Genomic DNA, 20,719 nt, shown 5'->3' on the forward strand with positions numbered 1-20,719 from the left:
ATACCTGTGTATGGCACTAATGAGTTGTCAGCAGCTGTTTTTGAATGAGTTCATGAGGCTGAGTGAAGCATGTACACAGCTTGAGAGCAGCATAGAAGCTGAAACCACTCTCGCAGGGCCCACGAGTCATTAGCAGGATGCACCGTGCGCTGTGTAGTGGGTGTGAAGGCTGGGGTGGGTTTTCCCAGGTGGCATAAAGGGAGTGGGGCTGATGAAAGGGTGGTGGGCTGTGGGGCAGGGAAGGAGATAAAGTTGACCTCTTGGCACCAGACTTAGAATGAAAAGCCTTAGCCCAGTGAAGCTCTGACTTGAAGTCTCATCTTGAGCCCCTGAAGAACGTGGCTTTCAAAGGAGCGGCCGGAAGCTGTCTTTCAGGAAGCCGCACTCACCTGGGCTGTGTGATGTGGGATGGCTGTCTCACCCTCCTTCCCGGAAGTAGGCCCTGCCCTCTTCTTGACTCATAGCACCATTTTGAGTCTGACAAAGAAAACAAGTTGCTGTGAAGTAATTTCTTTTCAAACTTTGACCTCATTAGGCAGGGGCAATTTGGTTTTACGGTGGGACTCTCTGAAGACTCGAGCTCAGTTTGTCTTTCTGTCTACTCTCTTCCTCCTGGCTTCCCTGCAGTAGAGAATTAAAGATGGCTGAACTGTTATTTCTCTTGGGAGAAGATAGGCTATGTCTGCCCAACATAATACCTTTATCTGTCATTGGGTAACTGTCTAAATTACCAGCAGAGAGAAAAGCTCTGCAGTGCAAGTTTTTTGTTTTAGGGCCAGCTCTGGAGTGGCTGGATCTCGGGCAGGGCGCCTGGCCATGCCTCTAGACATAGGGTCTATGCTTACCTGTGCTGTCTTCATACTCGATAGGGGCCCTTTTTGGGCCAGGTAGGAGACCTGTGAGTTAGTTTTTACCTCCTCATATTGCTTAACCCTTCAGAGGCTTCACCTGAGGATCCCTCTCCACCTCCCCCAGGAAGTATTAGCAGTTGCTTTGAGGCCTTGGGAGAAGTGATGCTGGAAGCCCCCACTGGTCTCATTCCATTGCGTTGAGTAGTACCTGAAATCCCCCATTAACACTGCCTATCACTTTGCTGTACACCTGAAACTAACAAACATCAACTCTCATAAAAGTTTAAAAAAGATTTTCATCACAAAAACTTCCAGTTAACTGAAACAATGTATGTACCGTCTACCAAATAATGTTTAAAGGAAACTTTCTAAGAAAAAAATGAGAAAATATTTGTAATAGTTTATTGTGATTAATATATTGATTGTATAATCTGTGTTTATTTAAATGTGTACTTGAACATGAAAAATATCTACTTTGCTAAGTATAAATTATTTGTTGGAAAAAATGAAATTGTTGAAATATATTAAAAAAAAAAAAACAACCCTGCCTGCATTTGAAGATATCGCTGACCTTCCCGACCACTGTGTTAGAAGCAAACCTCTAGGAGAGATAGATGGTCAGAAATTTTCTGACTGTAGGGAATAGACTAAAGGGAGACCTGTCCCCCTGCGCCAACCCCGAGAGCCAGTGCGGGAGAAGGCCAGATCAGAATTATAGGACTGAGTGTGCAGACCCCACCTCTCATGGCACAGTGGGGAAACTCAGGCCCAGAGTGGGGAGGGCACCGGCCTGATGTCGCACAGCGTTAGTGACAGAGCTGGGACTGGATCCCACACCCACAGCCTCCCAGACTCCCGCTGTGTGTCTGGTCCTCGCCTGTTCTCTAGTCACGGTCTGTGGCACGTCTGACTGCCAGCCTGTCTCAAGCCACAGTTGACCATCAGGGAGGATGGAGCAGCCTGGCCTGAGCCTGGGGGTGGTGCAGGGTGAACTACTTCTGCTGCTAAAACAGCCTCTCACCTCTCTCTGGATGTCATTATTTAGTTTGCTTCTCAGCCTCTCACTGGGGTATAGGGATTGGAGTAGGAGGCTTGTCATTGGGGAGTTCATGGAGAGGCAGGCAGAAAGCATCCCTAAGGAAGACTAAGGAAGAGCCTCTCTGTATGCCAGTCACTACATCTTGCCCTGGTACCCATCACCTATCTCCTGCAGAATTTTGGAAGCTCTCAAGACCTCTCTCTCCACCCTGCTGTCTTTGAGCTTTCTTTTGGGGTCTGTCATTCATTCCCTCTCCCCTCCTATGACTGACCGGTGTGTCTCTGGGCAGATTTTACTGGGACCTGACCATGCTGCTGCTGATGGTAGGAAACCTGATCATCATTCCCGTGGGCATCACCTTCTTCAAGGATGAGAACACCACACCATGGATTGTCTTCAACGTGGTGTCGGACACGTTCTTCCTCATCGACTTGGTCCTCAACTTCCGCACAGGGATCGTGGTGGAGGACAACACAGAGATCATCCTCGACCCGCAGCGGATTAAGATGAAGTACCTAAAGAGCTGGTTCGTGGTGGATTTCATCTCCTCCATCCCTGTGGACTACATTTTCCTCATTGTGGAGACACGCATCGACTCGGAGGTCTACAAGACTGCCCGGGCCCTGCGCATTGTCCGTTTCACCAAGATCCTCAGCCTCCTGCGCCTCTTGCGTCTCTCCCGGCTCATTCGATATATTCACCAGTGGGAAGAGGTGAGTGTTCAGATCCAAACCTCTTCAGGGAAGAGTTACCTCCCTGCCCTGAGGGGAGTGAGGGGTCAGCAAATAGTTGGATGTGGGCTGTCGGATTGTAGTAGGCACATCTCCTCCAAGAGGACAAGTATTAGTAATTTCTTGACTTCTTAGCATGTGCTAGATACTACACAAATCACTTTACAGGCAGTATCCCATTTAAGTTTCTAACAAGCATCAGTTCAGTTCAGTCGCTCAGTCGTGTCCGACTCTTTGCGACCTCATGAATTGCAGCATGCCAGGCCTCCCTGTCCATCACCAACTCCCGGAGTTCACTCAGACTCACGTCCATCGAGTCGGTGATGCCATCCAGCCATCTCATCCTCTGTCATCCCCTTCTCCTCCTGCCCCTAATCCCTCCCAGTATCAGAGTCTTTTCCAATGAGTCAACTCTTCACATGAGGTGGCCAAAGTACTGGAGTTTCAGCTTTAGCATCAGTCCTTCCAAAGAACACCCAGGACTGATCTCCTTTAGAATGGACTGATTGGATCTTCTTGTAGTCCAAGGGACTCTCAAGAGTCTTCTCCAACACCACAGTTCAAAAGCATCCATTCTTCGGCGCTCAGCTTTCTTCACAGTCCAACTCTCACATCCATACATGACCACTGGAAAAACCATAGCCTTGACTAGACAGAAGGTACCAAATAGGCACATGTAAGTACTCATTTTTCACATGAGGAAACAGAGAAAGATGAAGGGATTTAGATAAGGGATTTATGAAGGGATTTATATAATGTCACAGAATTATTCATTGGTGAACCTGGACTCCATAGCTTGCATTGTTAATCACTGCACTTTATTGTGGGGTCTGAAAACTCATAAGCCTGGCAGAGCATATGAAAATGGCCGTTTGAAGGACGATAGGGAGTGTGGTGGAGTGGGGCAAACTGGAGAACGTATCTTCCATCTGTATCAGGCACTTCAGCTCATCTCTGGCCACTGCAGCCAAATGGTATGGGCCCGGGTTTCTAGAGCTATCATAGGAAGCAGAAATGGGGAATTTTGTGCAAATTTTGTTGACAACTATCTTAGATTGGGCTCTTCTGGTGCAGACCCTCAGGTGAGGATTTGTATAAGGTGATTTTTTTTGGGGGGGGCGGTGGGGAGAAAGTGTTTCTAGGAAAATCTGGCAAGAGATTGGAGAAGAGGGACAGGGGAAGGAAGGAAAGGAATAGAAAGGAAAGAGGGAAGCCAAACAAGGCTGACACCAAGCTAAGTCTCAGGGGACACTGTGACGGGACACAGCACGCCTCAAGACCTCAACTTGAGGGCAACAGACGCGGTGGCAGAGGACGAGAGGGTTGGATGGCATCATCGACTCAGTGGACATGAATTTGAGCAAACTTTGGGAGATGATGAAGGACAGGGAAGCCTGGCGTGCTGCAGTCCGTGGGGTCACAGAATCAGTGTGACTTAGTGACTGGACAGCAGCAGCAGCAGCAGCACACCTGGGAACTGTCCCAATCAGGGCAGAGGAGCTGGACGTTTTATATCCCTTCACCGGTCAGTCACAGGTTCAGGGCACTGACAGCCCTCAGCGCTAGCAGGCAAAGCGTTTTCCTGTAGCCAGCCCTCTGATAAAGAACTTTGAGTGCTGGCTGTAGGGAATGCAAGCCTGGCGCTTTTCTGGAGACATGTGAGCACAAACTGTAAAGGGATGCTAGGGGCCCTGGGCAGAGCACTGGCTATAGAAACGAAATAAAAATTGTAAAAGAACGAAGTGGCCGAAACCATTCCGAACAAACCTAACTCATCTGTGGGCTGAATGCAGCCATCTGTGGGAGCAAGAGAGGACTATAGGCTGGCAGCAGCAGGCAGGCCAGCCTGGAGGTGGCAGGCTCAGGGTCCAGCGTGGGCCTCCACCTGCGGAAGCTTCTGCAGAGGGCCATGTCTTGCCATGACTCACTGCTAGCCTCCAGGTCTTTGGAACCTCAGTGTGATTGGATGGAAGTGCCATGCGCAGGACAGCAAGCCCCACCCCCTGCCCACTCCCTGCAGCAGCCTGGGCCCTGGGCAGCAGCGCCCATGGCTGATAGTCAGGGCACTGGCAGATTGAGGTCAGAGGTGTCATGAACACCTGTGCTGCAGGAGTGCCTACACCAGCCTGGCAGAATCCCTTCATGACAGGAATTCTCTTTGGGCTGAAAAATTTGCATGATTTCTGCTGATAGAAGGAGCAATGGCTTGTCCAAGGTCACACAGCAGACCTCTAGCAGAGCGGGATCAGATCCAGTTAGCACTTTTGGCTCCCAGCAGTGTGGTCCACGTCCCTGCAGAGCGTGCTGAAACGCATGTGGGCTTTGGGGTTAGAATGACACATGTGAGACCTGAATTAAAATCCTGGCTGACTGACTGAGAGGCAACCTTACCCCTGAGCCTCAGTCTCTTATCTGCAAAGTGGGAGTAAGTCATACCTTCCTCAGTGGATTGTTGTGAGGATTAAAAGAGATAATGTTTGCAAAACCCTTGGTGTGAAGCCAGGTGCAGAGAACTGTTTAATAAAGCCCCTCCCCACTCAATTTTCTTGTAACCCTCCTGTTTCTATGGGGTGTTTACTCTTCTCAAATACTTTCTGTCCATGGTTTCACTGGTTCCTCACACCTGGTTGACAAGGTCAGCAGGGTGGGATTTATTATCCATATTTGTCAGAGGAAACTGAGGGTGAAGGGGTCAGCCGCCCCAGTGGCAGGATTTTGAGCCAGGTCTCACGACTCTGGTTTCCTGCCCTGCCCAAGTCCTCAGGTAGCCTGAAGGGAGGCTGACTGGGTCTGTTACCGCTCCCTCTGTTGGGAGAGACTCCCTGCTCAGGCGGGGGAGGCAGGCAGTGGAGGGGAGGAGCATGGGGTGAGTTCTTTGGGACAGTTTGGGTTTGAGGAACTTGGGGGACATGGTGCAGAGAGGGGTTAGCGTGTGGGTCTGAACTCAGGGCCAAGAGGGGACAGTGCCTGTGGGAACAGTGTCAGGGTACAGTGGGGACCCTGTCCACTAAGAGGGGACAGTGTCAGGGTAGTGGTGGCCAGGGCAGCCCTGAGTGGCTGCCGAGGGAAGATGGAGGCGAACCTCCTGGAATGCCCTGATGGGCTTGTCTCTTGGTTTCTGTCCCAGGTGGAAATTCAGAACCATGTGGGGCCCCTCAGTCCCCAAGGAACCCCAGAAGTTCTGTGTGTCTTGAAATTACTGCTGGTCTGCGGATTAAAAGCAGAGGAGTCAGGACTTCCCTGGCGGCCCAGTAGTTAAAATCCTACACTCCCAGTGCAGAGATGCAGCGGGTGTGGTTCGACCCCTGGTCAGGGAACGAAGATTCCACGTGGTGTGGACTATGGGGGAAAATAAAGCAGAGGCGTCGCTCTTTCCCTTCTCTGACATCAGTGCATGTCTCCAGGCCCCAGACCCCTGGGGGCGAACCTCGCTCCTCATGTATGCCTGGGCCCTGGGTACCATGTATTCTGGGGAGAGCTGGCTGAGTTGCCAGTGGCTGGGCAGGGTGGGCCCATGGATGGGCCCTAAGCACACCTTTCACTGTCCCCACCACCCCTCTGGCCTGTTTCCCCTCTGGGCTCCCCAAAACTGGCCAGGCAGGCTCTCACCCTGGACAAAGGCCCCAGGTCGGGGCTGGAACTGGACAACGTTACCCCCTCTCATGGGCAGGAAGGGAGATCCTGGGAGGCCAGATGGAAGACTCCCTCCCCCTGCCCGTCCACACACACATCCTTATCTTGCCGACAGCTGGGAAGGAAATTACTTTGAGTTGGTGGCTGCTGGGCACACTGTCTAGCCAAGGGCTCCCACTGAACCCCTGGGATTGGATTGGGGTTTCCCAGCTGGCCCCGGGAGCCCTGATTCCAGATTCTCAGTAGCCTACCCACATCCTGGGGCTTTTCCCAGTTTCACTTTGGCTGGGAGGAAGCCGCAGGGAGACCCTCTGAGGCCTCCAGTCTCAGGCTGAACTGGGGAAGGAGGTATTTCACAGGGAAGACTCGGCTCTGTCTCCTCCTTGGACTGTAACTCACACGAATCTCTTCCCTTCTTTGGGCTTCAGTTTCCCCACCTGTCACATGTGCTCTGATGTTCTCGGAGGCTGGGCCTCAGTCCCCCTCCAACCTTCCTCAGCAAGGATCACATTAGCTGGTCGTCCTGAGGACACGGTCCTGGCCCTGGGTGGGGGCTGGGGAGTTGGCCTCCTGTGGGGAGGGAAAAGCTGCTGAGAGGCTGGATTCCCAACCCTCAGCCTTCAGATCCCTCCCCCAGCCCAGCCCAGCCCAGGCCAACCTCCTATCCAGAGGTCCTGAATGTTAGTGTAGCCGCTCTTAGGAGTCAGGGCAGGTGGAAGGTCTTGGCAGGTGTAGGCGATTGTCTCAGAGGATGCCAGCCTCTGCCTCCATCCTGGGTGATCTAGGTCAGCATCCTCCTCCCAAACCTCTCCCAGCCAAGCCTCTTCCCTCCCTCTGAGGTGAGAGCTTGTTATAGGCACGGAGGCTATTGTTAGAAACCATGGTTACCCCCCTTCAGATGTTCCCCTGCAGGGCCCAGCACCCCAGTGACCCATCCCAGAAGCCTCTTCTTTCCCTCGGCAGCATCTTGGAGTGGTGGGAGGGGCTGGAGGCAGAAGGTCAGGCTGGGGCGGCTGTGTAAACCCTGATAAGTTTCTTCTCCTTTTGGGACTCAATTTTTCTACCTCTCTCAGAATTGGGAGTTCAGGATGACCCAGAGGCACGGTCCTGGGGGGTGGGAATGGGTCCTCTCTACCAGCCCCAAGAAGGGACCTAGCGTGACGCTCAGCTCAGCCACCTCCATTTGGTACCCAGGAAACACACACATCAACCACTCTTCAGCCCTGGACTGCTGTCCTTAATGTGGTCACTTGTTCCAGAGACACAAGGAGAAGGTTTTTCCTCTTCCCTAGGAGGAAATGAGTCTTGGGAGGAAACTCAACCAAGAAGAGGCCTTGGCAGAAACTCCAGTTTCTGGTCTCTCCCTAGGACTGAGGAAATCAGCTTTTTGTTTTGAGGGCTGGGAAAAAGACGGAAGGAATGGAATTACCATGTGCTGAGTACCTCCTGTGTGCCAGCTGATCCCCAAGACAGCCCTGGGAGCTGGCATGAGGAAACTGAGGCTCAGAGCAGAGAAGGCACTTGTCCACTGTGGGAGGTGGTGGGAGACACATGCTGCCATGTGGTCCAGAAGATGCAGAAGGGAGCAGGAGTAGGAGCATCCCTTGAGTGCCATGCTAGGCTTGGAGAGGGAACTGCCCAGGCCACCTGCCTGGCAAGCCTTGTGGGGCCCTCAAAATGAAGATACTCAACCCCTGGAGTCAGAACTAACATCATAACAGGGGGTTTTAATGAGGTATAAAGAGCAAGACAAATATTTGCACAGTGCAGCTGACTTGCAGGTGGCCTGTGGCCCCAGCTCACAGTGGGGACACACGAGTGTTTAGCAACCTCTCCCAGCAACGTTCAGCCTTGCTCTCAGGAACCACACCTGGGTGCTGTGGAGTGTTGGGGGAGGGGTGAGTGTCCACTATCTGGGGTCTCCTCTTAGACTGAATGGAAGTGCCCCCCCGCCAGCTCTTTGCAGAAAGCTCAGACTTTGCATGTTGGTGCCCCTAGCTTAGTGTGTGAGAGCCATCCACGGTACCCCTCACACCACCAAAACTCTCACTACCCACCCCTACTGGAGCTCCTAGCACCTGCACCCTTCAGCCAATACGAGGCACACTGCCACCATCACCACCACCACACTCTCTAGTGAGGATACGTGAGTCTGTGCCACGTGAAGGAAAAAGCACCTTTTTCTTCCTGCAAAGGCAAGTTCCTTGTGGGCTGCGTCTGCTCAGTGTGTGCATGCTCAACTGCTCAGTCGTGTCTGACTCTTGTGACCCCATGGACTGTAGCCTGCCAGGCTCCTCTGTCCATGGAATTCTCCAGGCAAGAAAACTGGAGTGGGTAGCCATTCCTTCTCCAGGGATCTTCGCAACCCAGGGATCAAACCTGGGTCTCCTGCATTGCAGGCAGATTCCTTACTGTCTGAGCCACCAGAGAAGCCCAGAGTGGGGCCTTTTTCAAATGCCACTGTGTACCCTCATGGCACCTCTGACCCCTATCATCCCCATCACTGTCTTCCTCACCTTCACCTTTGTCACTTAAGCACTTTCAGTTCCGCAGACCCTGCCACTTGTTCTGCATACTCATTGCTGAGATCACGATAAAGGCAAGATTAGACAGGGATCTGATCTTGGAAGAAAATTAGTTACAAAGAAAAGAAAAACAAGGATGACAGAAAAAGGAAAGACATTGCATTAAAATGTGCCAACCTTGATCTGGTCTTTAAGACCCAAAGTAAGACATAGGAAGAAGCCATTATCGCAGGCTGTAGAGTCTGGGATGTTTTTTAAAACTGGTCCAAGGCTTTCTTCAGTGCAGTATATGTTTCAGGCTATTAGCACAAGATACCATAGGCTGATGGGCTTAGACAACAAATATTTATTTTTCACAGTTCTGGAGGCAAAAAGGATATTAGAATGCTGTCGTAGTCAAGTTGTGGTAAGGGCCCACTTCCTGGTTTGTAGATAACCATCCTCTTTCTGTGTCCTCAGGTGGCCATATATTGTTTCATTGTCTCTTCTTAAAAAGGCACTAATTCCATTCATGGAGACCCCACCCTTATGACCAAATCGTCTCCCAAAGGCTCCACTTCCTAATACCATCACATTTGAGGTTTAGGGCTTCAATGTATGGATTTTGGAGAGACAAACATTCAGTACATAAGAGTTGGAAATGAAGGAACTTAATAATGATGCTATCCCACTCCACCTCCTATGTGTTTCTGTATGGCCCAGAGCACTTTCTTAGCCAGTTTAATTTCTTGAACAACCCTGAGAAGTGGGGGCAGATGTATAGCTTTATTGTAGTTGAGGGGAAGTTGAGTGGTGGTGGGAGGTGAGAACAGATGCTAGCCATCTCTGAGACTAGGTGGTTCCATGTCACTCACCCTCCCCATCCCCCCAGAGTAGGGGAGCTGGTGTCACCCCTGTCAACCAAGACTGTGAAAGTTAGTGAGTCCAAGGTCATGGAGCTACTGAGTTCACCTAAGCAGGTACTGACGAGACATAAGTGGAATATTCCCTTGGAGCTGCAGCTGGGGCGCTGGTCCTCAGGAGCTGCCTGCCCTGCCTGGTCTCTAGTGCCCACCTCTGCTTACACAGAGATGTGTCAGCTTAGCCAGGCAGCAGCATGCTGACAGCCCTGGGGCTGGATTATGGGCCCCAGTGGGGCTAGGCTGCTGGGCACACAGCTCTGTCTGCGGTATTACACTGTGTGCCAGGCTTCCAAGATGAAGCATCTGAGGTCCAGCTTGCAGTGTGGATCTGGCCATATCACTTGGTCACTTTGGGTTTGAATTGTAGGGCTTCCCTGGGGGCTCAGATGTGCTTGCAATGCAGGAGACCTGAGTTCAATCCCCTGTCTCAGGAAGATCCGCTAGAGAATGGAGTGGTAACTCGCTCCAATATTCTTGCTGGGGAAATCCCATGGACAGAGGAGTCTAGGGGGCTACAGTCCACGAGGTCACAAAAAGTCATAAACAAATGAGCAACTAACACTTTCACTTTATTTACAAAATGGAGATCCTGAAAACCACCCTTTCTGCCCTGGACCAGTCTAAGAATTTACTGGTAGCCCTGGGTTCCAATCTGCCTCTTCTGTTGCCCCCATGACTGAGGGCAAGTCCCTTTACTTCTCTGAGCCTGGCTGTAAATGGGTTAACAACATCTTCAGCAAAGTGTTGTGAGTTTGAAAGAGATGATGAATGAGGGACTGGGTGCCTCCCGGCAGGTACACTGTTACTGTCCCTCTGTCCCTGGGATGTAAGGGGTGATGGGACAAGCTAGAGCTGCCATCGTTCATGAAACTGTCCAAGGTCTGTTTCGGCTTTTCAACTGGTACACCTAGAGTCATGCTACTAAGGGGGCCACAGGTGGGCACAACCCAGGGGATGATGGACAAGACGTATTCATCTTCGGTTTTTCCAGACCAAGACCCAGGCTAAGCCCACATTTCAGAAGGGGAAACTAAGAGGCTTCCCTGGTAGCTCAGTGGTAAAGCATCCACCTGCCAATGCAGCAGACACAGGTTCGATCCCTGGTCTGGAAAGATACCACATGCGGTGGAGCCACCACGCCCGTGCACCACAGCCCCTGAGCCTGTGCCCTGCAGCGGCCGGAGCCCGTGCGCCTGGGGCCTGTGCTGCGCAACGAGGGAAGCCGCTGCAGCAAGAAGCCCGAGCGCCGCAGCCCCGCTCGTCGCAACTAGAGGGAAAAGCCCCAGCAGCGAAGAGCCACCACAGCCACAAATGACAGTAATGTTTTTAAAGAAAGAAAGCGAAACTGAGGTCTCAAGTGTCAGAATATCCTACCACCAGCGAAGGGGCTGTTACTAAAAGACCACTAGCCAGGGGCTGAAATATCCAGAGTCTGTTTCTTGAGGTCTCAGGTTCCGCCATCTGAAATGGACTTGAGCTAGCTCTCTGTGGCACTTGACAAGTCTACAGTTTTTCCCCAAAGCCCCTCTCCAGGAAGGCTGTCTACCTGGGACTCATATGGAGGGACCAGAACTCTGGGTGGGGACACCCCCAAAGTCTCCCAGGCCAGAGGCAAAGTCAGAACTTCCAGAAGCTTCCCTCTAGACTCGCTCCCACCTCTGTCCCCTCTCCATCCTGTCCAGGTTGACCCCTGCTGAAACTGGGCCAAGAGGCAGCTCTGGGAGGCGGGGATGGGGCAGGGGAGCTGGAATGTGCCCCTCAGGCCTGCCCAGCCACACTTCAGCCCCCCACTTTGGAGCCACAGGAATAGAGATGGATGGGTGGCCATCCACCTGGGGATGGCCTGGGGCCCCTCTGGGGGCTGAGGTGGGCTGGGGTTGAGGCTGCTGTATTTTATTAAACTGTACAGGAGAGCATTACTTCTCATACATATTAACTCATCAGAAGGATTAATTATTAACAACTTATCAATTAATAATGGTTTGCAATTTATTGAATACTTCCATACCTAGTACTAAGCACTTTATATGTATAATTTAATCTTTTTGACAACCCACTCAAAGTTAAGAAGTTATATTGCATTTTCCAGATGAGGCAAAAAGGATCAGAGAGGCTCAGGGACTTTCTCAAGGTCACACAGCTAGGAAGTGGGCAGGAGTGGGGTCTGGGATCAAGGACTGTGGGAACTTGGAGCCTGTGTGTCGATACCGCTCCCCCTCAGTTCCATGGCTGCCTTAGGCAGAGCCCGCTTTCCCTGGGGTCTACTGCGAGACTAGTGACGGCAAACACCATTTGCCTGGCCTGACCACACACGGTGGTCCCCTGAGAAGCCTCTGGCGGGCTGGCTCTTCTGCGTGTTGTCCTCAGAGCCCATGCGAGCTGAGGAAGCAGCTTCTCTGCCCACTTTGGGCCTCATGGACCCCGCAGGCCCTCCCTTCATGTGTCTGGCCTGGGCGGCTGGACGCCCCATGGGAGGTGCTCGGCATCCATGCGGATCTCAGATGGCATCCCTCTGGGGCCCCACCGCCTGCAGGCTGCTTCTCCTAGCGCCTGGCCTGATGCCTTCTCTCCTCGCCACGGCTGGGGCATGCACCAAGCTGGGCGCACCGCCCCATGTGTGCAGAGCAGCGGCGGGCTGCAAGCAGCTGCTGGATCTGCCAAGTCCGGGAGCGGGCCAGCCCCCCCAGCCCCGCAACTGCCCGGTGGGCCACTCTCTCCCCTCTGCCCGCAGATCTTCCACATGACCTACGACCTGGCGAGTGCCGTGGTGCGCATCGTCAACCTCATTGGCATGATGCTGCTGCTCTGCCACTGGGACGGCTGTCTGCAGTTCCTGGTGCCCATGCTGCAGGACTTCCCCGACGACTGCTGGGTGTCCATCAACAATATGGTGGTGAGCGCCGGCCCGGTTGTGGGGGGGACTGAAGACGGTGCCCCGGCCAGAGCAGGCCCCGTGTGGGGCCCTTGAGTCCCGGCATGTAGGACCTTCCGCCGAGTGCTGGTTACAGTGGCGCCCCCGCCTCCCTGCCGCTGCTTCTGCCACCTTACAGCCTCCAGCGGGGGCCCCGACTGCACCAGGGAGACTAAGACCAGACCTCCCTCAGATTATACCAGGTGTGAGAAGTCCGGCCTGGTGGCTCCTGCCCTCTTACACGTCTGCTCCCAGGGGCAGAACAACCTTTAAAGGCCTAGGAAAGAGAAGCCGGGGAGGGGCACTGGGCAGCCCACACAGAACCCCAGATCCCACGTGGCTGCCACTTTCTGCTCCAGCAGCAGCCCAGGGCTGCCTTTCTGCCCCCTTGCCCCTTCTCACCCAACCTCCATTCCCTGCCCCACAGACGCACACTCTGGTCACGCATGGGGGTCCTGAGCAGAGAAAGCAGGTTAGATGGAGCCTGATCTCCCTCCCCCTCCAACCCTGTGGGTGGGTGAGAGGAGCCATGGGGCAGGGTGACCTCCAGGCAGGGTGGAGGATCCCCTGGACCTGTGAGCCTTTCTCTGGCTCTGGGAACCCTTTCCTTCTCCTCTCAATCCCAGTTAGTTTGGTTTGGTCTCTAGGGACCCCAGGGGTGGGAAAACTGGCTTTGAAAGAGGTGAAAGAGACCCTGAGGCATCTTTCAGCATCAAACAGGCCTTTACAAAACAGCCTTTTGATGAGCTAAGTGTAAATGAATTGGCCATATGGATTGAATTTCTGGGTCCCCAGAGGCTCAGCAGTAAGGCCGGAAGCCCTGGTTGGAGGCAAGTGGGGGCTGCCCCCCCCAACCCTGTCCCCCAGGCCGGGAGCCCAGGGCCCCTCCACCCCTGAAGATCAGCCCTGCAGACCTCTCACCCTTGTCTGAACTGAGAACCCCAAGACTAGCTCAGCTCTGTCCAGGATGGTCCAAGTGACCTTGAACTTGGCAGCTCCTGTGCCTTCCTCCAGGTGCTGGAAACAATCTTGGTGACCTCTTGGGTGACCTCAGAAGTGCTTAGGGCTCTGGGCAAGAGTCTGGGGGGTCGTGCATGAGGGTTGATTTCCACGTCAATGCTAATGCACCTGCCTTGTGGGCAGAGAGCACTGGGAGGTGGGGTGTCACCACCTGGTGGCCCGCTCATTTGGGGCAGTTTACTCTGCTCCTTGTGTGGGTGACAGGCCCACACATGCACTAAATTTAGGAGGTGGCCCTTCCAAGCCCAGTGTCCCCACACTGAGCCTTTCTTGAGACACCGACTGGCTTTGCAGACAAAAATAGCCAGGAGCCTCGCTCCCTTTCTCTGTCCTCCCGCCCCCCAGCATTGTGTGGGTTTCGGACCATTCACCTTTGGGGTGGGGGAGGGTAACCAGCGGCGCAGCCCTGCTGGATGCAGGCTGGGTTCACACAGGAGGCACCTTAGCGCGGCAGCTCTTTAACTTTGCTCACCCAAAATGAGGACAGCGCTTTTGGCTCAGTCTGCCCGAGCTTGTCCCCCCAGGGGAAGCATATCTGGTTTTATAATTGAGGTCAGTGGGGAAATGGGCTTCACTTGGCGGTAGCTTGGTTGGGGGGATGGAGCTGCTTCAACAAGTGCAGGACAGCGGGGTGGCCCAGCCCGGAGCCCTGGCTACTGGGGAGACTCCAGGCTGCCCCAGGGGCTGAGACGTCAGCCAGGGGCTAGGCTGAGCCCATCCCTTTGCTGGGACTTCCGGTCTAAGCCCTGCCCTCCCTGCCTTGCCAGAGAATGGCCTAGGTGAGGGATTCACTTGGTCACCCCCGGCTGCCAGTGTGAGCCTCCTCACTCCTCAACCAAGGTTTTCAGCTGACAGCAAGATTGGGAGCCTGGGCCCCAGCCGCTGGGAGTTAGGCTGGGGGGAGGGGTGTGGCTTTTCTAGGTGCCAGAGAGAAGGGCCTGCCTCTCCTTGGCCTACCCCTTTCCCCATCTGCCCACCTGTGCATCTGTCCTCAGAACAACTCCTGGGGAAAGCAGTACTCCTACGCCCTCTTCAAGGCCATGAGCCATATGCTGTGCATCGGGTATGGCCGGCAGGCCCCGGTGGGCATGTCGGACGTCTGGCTCACCATGCTCAGCATGATTGTGGGTGCCACCTGCTACGCCATGTTCATCGGCCATGCCACCGCCCTCATCCAGTCTCTGGACTCCTCCCGGCGCCAGTACCAGGAGAAGGTAGGGCGGAACGCTGGGGTCCACCCTGGGCTCCTTCGGAGAACCTGCCCGTCGCTCCTTCCCACAGGGAGCACAGGCTGACGGACACCGGGCTTCTGTGGGTCCAGCCCCCTCTGATGGGGGCTCCCTGGGTGGGCGATGGAGGGGGGGGACTCCTCTTAGGTGACGCTCAGCTCCCAGCCTTAAAACACTTCTAATGTCTTTTGTCTGTACCCCTTTCCTCCTGCTGTAATGGGGGCTGTGTCTCTTGCCTGAGGGCCCCTTTCCCACTTGGCCCCCTACGCCGCATCTGCAGTCCCTTCAGGCCTCCTCCTCTCCAGGGCCCTCCCATCAGCACTGACGCTTGTTCCATCTCTCCCTTCTTAAAAATGTCTGTCCATCCATCATCATTTGGCTTTGGCTGCTATCTTTTCTGCTCTCTGCCTCTTTCTCATGGACAAATTCCTAAAACAACCAACGCACCATCCAACCAACTTGCATTGTTTGTGGCTGCTGAATCTGCCCTTCTCTCAGCCTACTGAGTCTGAGGTCACCTCTGCCCTCTGTGTTGCTAAAGCCAGCGGGTCCTGTGGGGTCCTTGTCTTGCTTGGCCTCTGACAGTTATGACTCCCTGCTGGGCTTCGTACTTGTTTGCACGACTGCGTGCTCTCTGCCCTTTTCCCCACTCTCCTTGGCTGGCTCATCTTCTCAGTCATCCCACGCTGGGCGCCTGGTGGCGTGGGCCCAAATCTCTGCTTCTCTCTCTCCCCGCATCCCTACCCCATGTTCTGTGTCCATCTCACTGCAGTGAGATGGTATAATCAGCCCCCAGCTCCTTCTTAAGCCCCGCACTACTTGATGCCTCTTTGGACCTCACCCTCATCATGTCCAAAATGAGAACAGTCTCCAGCCTTCTCCACTCCAAGCTCCCCGCTTGCCTGTCTTCGTGGATACAGTAGTGCAGACGCCCAGGCCAGAAACTGGGAGCCATCTTTGGTGCCTGGTAGCGGCTGCCCTGTCACCAGCTCCTTCTCCTTCATCCCCGCTGGCCCCCGCCTGGGTCATGGCACCTGGAAGAACCTGAGGGAACGTCACCTCCTTCTTGTCATAGCTCGGTCGCAGCTCTGTGTCCCCACTTCTTTGGACTGCTAGTACATCCTATTCTGATGGTTCCTGGGGTACAGGGACTTCCCTTACATCCCCCTGTGGGAACATCTGTTTTTTGCCTAATTGTGCCTCCTGTCCCAGCTATGCACCTGAGGATCCCTACTCTCCACCCACAATCCAGGGATGGCTGGAGCGGCACCCACCTATCACCCCTGGGGGCAGGGGGGCAGGAGCGTTTCTCAGTTGGTTAAGTCCTGGGCACTTAGGTTCACAAATCTCTCGTCCCCAAACCTTTACTTAACATCCCTTCTCTACCCAGCCCCTCCTCCCTCCAGCTGGTAGGCCCAGCTGGAGTTGCTCCTTAACCAAAGACTCAGCCTGACCGGAGGCCACTGGTTGGATACATGCCCCACCCGATGGGTCAGGCATCCTGCCTTCAGTCTCCAACCCCTCCAAACCTCTAACGCAGCCCATTCCGCTGCTCTGCCAGTTTGTTACAACTGCTGGGAAACAGCTCCTTCTAGAGTCTGTGAACGAGGCCGCCCTGGTCCGCAGTGTGACACAGAGGAGACTGACCTTTAGAGGAATCATTGTCCTCAACATGGTGAAGACTGGATACTCTAGTGCCCCTCCTCTACCCCAAGTGGCTGAGAGTCAGGGCCACACCCATGCTGAGGCCCTCACTCTCAAAGGTCAGCCAAAAAGGCCCCCAGCAGCCATGCCGGCTCTGGTCACCAGCAGCCGAGACAGCGTGGTGCCAGCTGGGGCGGCCAGACCGGCTGGCCAGGCGGTGACACTCTCTCTCCTGGCGCTCAGTACAAGCAGGTGGAGCAGTACATGTCCTTCCACAAGCTCCCGCCTGACACCCGGCAGCGCATCCATGACTACTACGAGCACCGCTACCAGGGCAAGATGTTCGACGAGGAGAGCATCCTGGGCGAGCTGAGCGAGCCGCTGCGGGAGGTGAGCTCGGTGGCCCGGGAGGGGAGCCGGGCCTTCCTGCCGGGCGGTCTCCCTCACCTCCGCCTCCCTTTCTCAATTCACCCCATCTTGGGAGCAGGAGATCATCAACTTTAACTGCAGAAAGCTGGTGGCCTCCATGCCGCTGTTTGCCAACGCGGATCCCAACTTTGTGACCTCCATGCTGACCAAGCTGCGCTTCGAGGTCTTCCAGCCTGGGGACTACATCATCCGCGAAGGCACCATTGGCAAGAAGATGTACTTCATTCAGCACGGGGTGGTCAGCGTGCTCACCAAGGGCAACAAGGAGACCAAGCTGGCGGATGGCTCTTATTTTGGAGGTGAGGCAGCTAAGGGGTCCTGGGGGGACAGGGGAATGGGTTGGGGAGTCACCAAGGATGACATCACAGACCCTCACGCCTCTGCCTGGGAGTGGGTGTCTGTGAGGCTGGCGCATGCTATCCGACTCTTTTCAACCCCATGGACTGTAGCCCGACAGGCTCCTCTGTCCATGATGGGGTTTTCTAGGCAAGAAAACTGGAGTGGGTTGCCCTTTCCTCATACAGGGGTGGTTCCAGAGATGGGAAAGTCAGTCTGGTACCCATTTGGTTGCAGGCTGGGATCCGAAGGGGTCACAGCCTGGGGATGGGGCCTTGTGAGCCTGTCAAGCTTCTGTCCCAGACAGCAGGGCCCAGGTCAGGGTGGGACGGGGTGGGGGTGGGGTTCTGTGCAGTCTGCTTGGGAGCCCCCTGACTCCTGATATCCTGGGCAGAAATCTGCCTGCTGACGCGGGGCCGGCGCACAGCCAGCGTGAGGGCTGACACCTACTGCCGTCTCTACTCGCTGAGCGTGGACAACTTCAACGAGGTGCTGGAGGAGTACCCCATGATGCGGCGGGCCTTCGAGACGGTGGCGCTGGACCGCCTGGACCGCATCGGTGAGCGGCCTGCCTGGAGGGAGGCGGAGGGGGAGGCGGGGCGGGGCGGGGCGGGGGCGGGGGCGAGGAACTGGCTTCTGTCTGCTCCCACCCCGGCCTAAGCGCCTGATCTTGTTCGGTGGTCCAGGCAAGAAAAACTCCATCCTCCTCCACAAAGTCCAGCACGACCTCAACTCAGGCGTCTTCAACTACCAGGAGAACGAGATCATCCAGCAGATCGTGCAGCACGACCGGGAGATGGCGCACTGCGCGCACCGCGTCCAGGCCGCCGCCTCCGCCACGCCGGCCCCCACGCCGGTCATCTGGACCCCGCTGATCCAGGCGCCGCTGCAGGCCGCCGCCGCCACCACCTCCGTGGCCATCGCCCTCACCCACCACCCGCGCCTGCCGGCCGCCATCTTCCGGCCTCCCCCGGGGCCCGGGCTCGGCGGTCTCGGGGCCGGGCAGACGCCCCGGCACCTGAAGCGGCTGCAGTCTCTGATCCCATCGGCGCTGGGCTCCGCCTCGCCCGCCAGCAGCCCGTCCCAGGTGGACACGCCGTCTTCGTCCTCCTTTCACATCCAACAACTGGCTGGATTCTCCGCGCCGGCCGGCCTGAGCCCGCTCCTCCCCTCGTCCAGCTCCTCCCCGCCGCCAGGGGTCGGCGGCTCCTCCCCGGCGCCCACTCCTTCCACCGCCGCGGCCGCCGCCACCGCCGGGTTCGGCCACTTCCACAAGGCGCTGGGGGGCTCCCTGTCCTCGTCCGACTCACCCCTGCTCACCCCGCTGCAGCCGGGCGCCCGCTCCCCGCAGACCAGCCAGCCGCCCCCGCTGCCGGGGGCCCGGGGAGGCCTGGGACTCGCGGAGCCCTTCCTGCCGCCCCCGCCCTCGGCCAGGTCCCCGTCGTCCAGCCCCGGGCAGCTGGGCCAGCCTCCCGGGGAGCTGTCCCCCGGGCTGGCCTCCGGCCCGCCGAGCACGCCAGAGACACCCCCGCGGCAGCCTGAGCGGCTGTCCTTGGTGGCAGGGGCCTCAGGGGGGGCTTCTCCTGTCGCCTTCACCCCCCGAGGGGGGCCCAGCCCTCCTGGCCACAGCCCGGGCCCTCCAAGAACTTTCCCAAGTGCCCCGCCCCGGGCCTCCGGCTCCCACGGATCCCTGCTCCTGCCCCCTGCATCCAGCCCCCCGCCGCCCCAGGTCCCCCAGCGCCGGGGCACGCCACCCCTCACCCCCGGTCGCCTGACCCAGGACCTCAAGCTCATCTCAGCCTCTCAGCCGGCCCTCCCCCAGGACGGGGCGCAGACTCTCCGCAGAGCCTCCCCGCACTCCTCTGGGGAGTCGGTGGCAGCCTTCCCGCTCTTTCCCAGAGGCGGGGGCGGCAGCGGGGGCAGCGGGGGCAGCGGGGGCCTCGGTCTCCCCGGGAGGCCCCATGGTGCTGTCCCTGGCCAGCACGTCACTCTGCCTCGGAAGACATCCTCAGGTTCTCTGCCACCCCCTCTTTCTTTATTTGGGGCAAGAGCCACCTCTTCTGGGGGCCCCCCTCTGACTGCTGCTCCCCAGAGGGAACCTGGGGCCAGGTCTGAGCCGGTGCGCTCCAAACTGCCGTCCAACCTATGAGCTGCGTCCCCTGCCTCCCCCTCTCCTCTTTTTCTTTCTTTTTCTCCCTTTCTTCTTTCAGGTTTAACTGTGATTAGGAGATATACCAATAACAATAATAATTATCATTAAAAAATCCACACCAGAAAAACAAAAGACAGCAGAAAATAACCAGGTATTCTTAGAGCTATAGATTTTTGGTCACTTGCTTTTATAGACTATTTTAATACTCATACTCAGCACTAGAGGGAGGGAGGGGGGAGGGGAGCAGGCAGGGCCCAAGTGTCAAAGCCAGAGGAAGGCAGGTGGGGTTTCTGGGGCTTGGCAGGGGTGGGGATGACCCATGTTTGGGATTCCTAGCGCAGACGGGTCATTGTATTCATTTTAGGGCAATAGCCACCGCTAGGCCCTTAGCTGTGAACCTGGAGCCCCACTCTGCTGGGAGTCATCTCCGTTCCTCCAGGAAGGGCTGCCCCTGAGTTTGTTCCTAGGGAGCCTCAGTTGCCTGAGTCCTGGGGACAAATGGGCCAGGGTCCAGAGTCTTGCATTTTTTTCTACTGCAAATTTAGCAAGATGTATATGTATATGTATGTAAGATGTGTATATGTATAGCTATGTAGCGCTCTGTAGAGCCATGTAGATAGCCACTCACACATGTGCACATGTGTGTGCAATCTAGTTTAACCCCATGTTGCCAGGACACCCAGGTCACCTTCCATCCAGTAACCTGCCTTGGCCCGCAGGCTGGGCACCACAGGGCCTGGGGGAAGTATCTTCTCCAGTCCTCAGGGAAGAAGACCCCAGGGCCTCTTGGCAGGCCTCCTCTCTCCCCATCTCTGGTCTCAAATTAAGCCCTAGCCCGACCTCCCCTCATGGAAGCAGAAGACTCCAGGCCATGCCTCTCCTACCCTGTAGGGCCTCAAGCACATCCCATCACCTCTGCAGTCCTCAGTTTTCCCAGCTGTAGAATGGGAGGGGAGGGAAGCTTCTATTTATTGAGTCTGCTCTGTGCCAAGCACTGGTTTAGCACTTTACACACATTAACTTCTTCAATTTTACAAATTGAAGGAGGTGTAGCTGCTTTGATTCTTCCCATTTCACAGACGAGGAAACCGAGTATTAGTCATTGTTCCAGAATTGGATAATTGCAAGTGGCAGAGCTGGGACTGATCTGAGATTGTAATCTAGGCCTACCTTAGGCTAAAGCTGATGTTCCTTTCATTAGAAAATTGTGTTGAGAGGAGCTGAATTTGACACCATGCAGGGTAGAGGGAAGAAACCATATTTTGGAGGTAATCAGACCTGGATTTCAATCCCAGACCTGCCACTTCTTAGCTGTGT

General features: G+C 55.6%; 1 protein-coding gene across 1 annotated transcript in view; it reads left to right on the top strand.

The window, feature by feature from the left end:
• Positions 1-19,399, top strand: part of HCN4 (hyperpolarization activated cyclic nucleotide gated potassium channel 4) — a 41,901-nt gene extending 22,502 nt beyond the window's left edge. Inside the window, exons 2-8 of the mRNA XM_068965884.1 lie at positions 2,180-2,603; positions 12,413-12,574; positions 14,608-14,826; positions 16,729-16,875; positions 16,973-17,213; positions 17,645-17,809; positions 17,937-19,399. Of these exons, the coding sequence (XP_068821985.1) occupies positions 2,180-2,603; positions 12,413-12,574; positions 14,608-14,826; positions 16,729-16,875; positions 16,973-17,213; positions 17,645-17,809; positions 17,937-19,399 (2,821 nt within the window). The remainder of the gene's footprint in view (positions 1-2,179; positions 2,604-12,412; positions 12,575-14,607; positions 14,827-16,728; positions 16,876-16,972; positions 17,214-17,644; positions 17,810-17,936) is intronic.
• Positions 19,400-20,719: the final 1,320 nt, after the last annotated feature.

This window comes from Capricornis sumatraensis, chromosome 2 (genome assembly GCF_032405125.1).
Source record: "Capricornis sumatraensis isolate serow.1 chromosome 2, serow.2, whole genome shotgun sequence".
NCBI classification, from domain to species: Eukaryota; Metazoa; Chordata; class Mammalia; order Artiodactyla; family Bovidae; genus Capricornis; species Capricornis sumatraensis.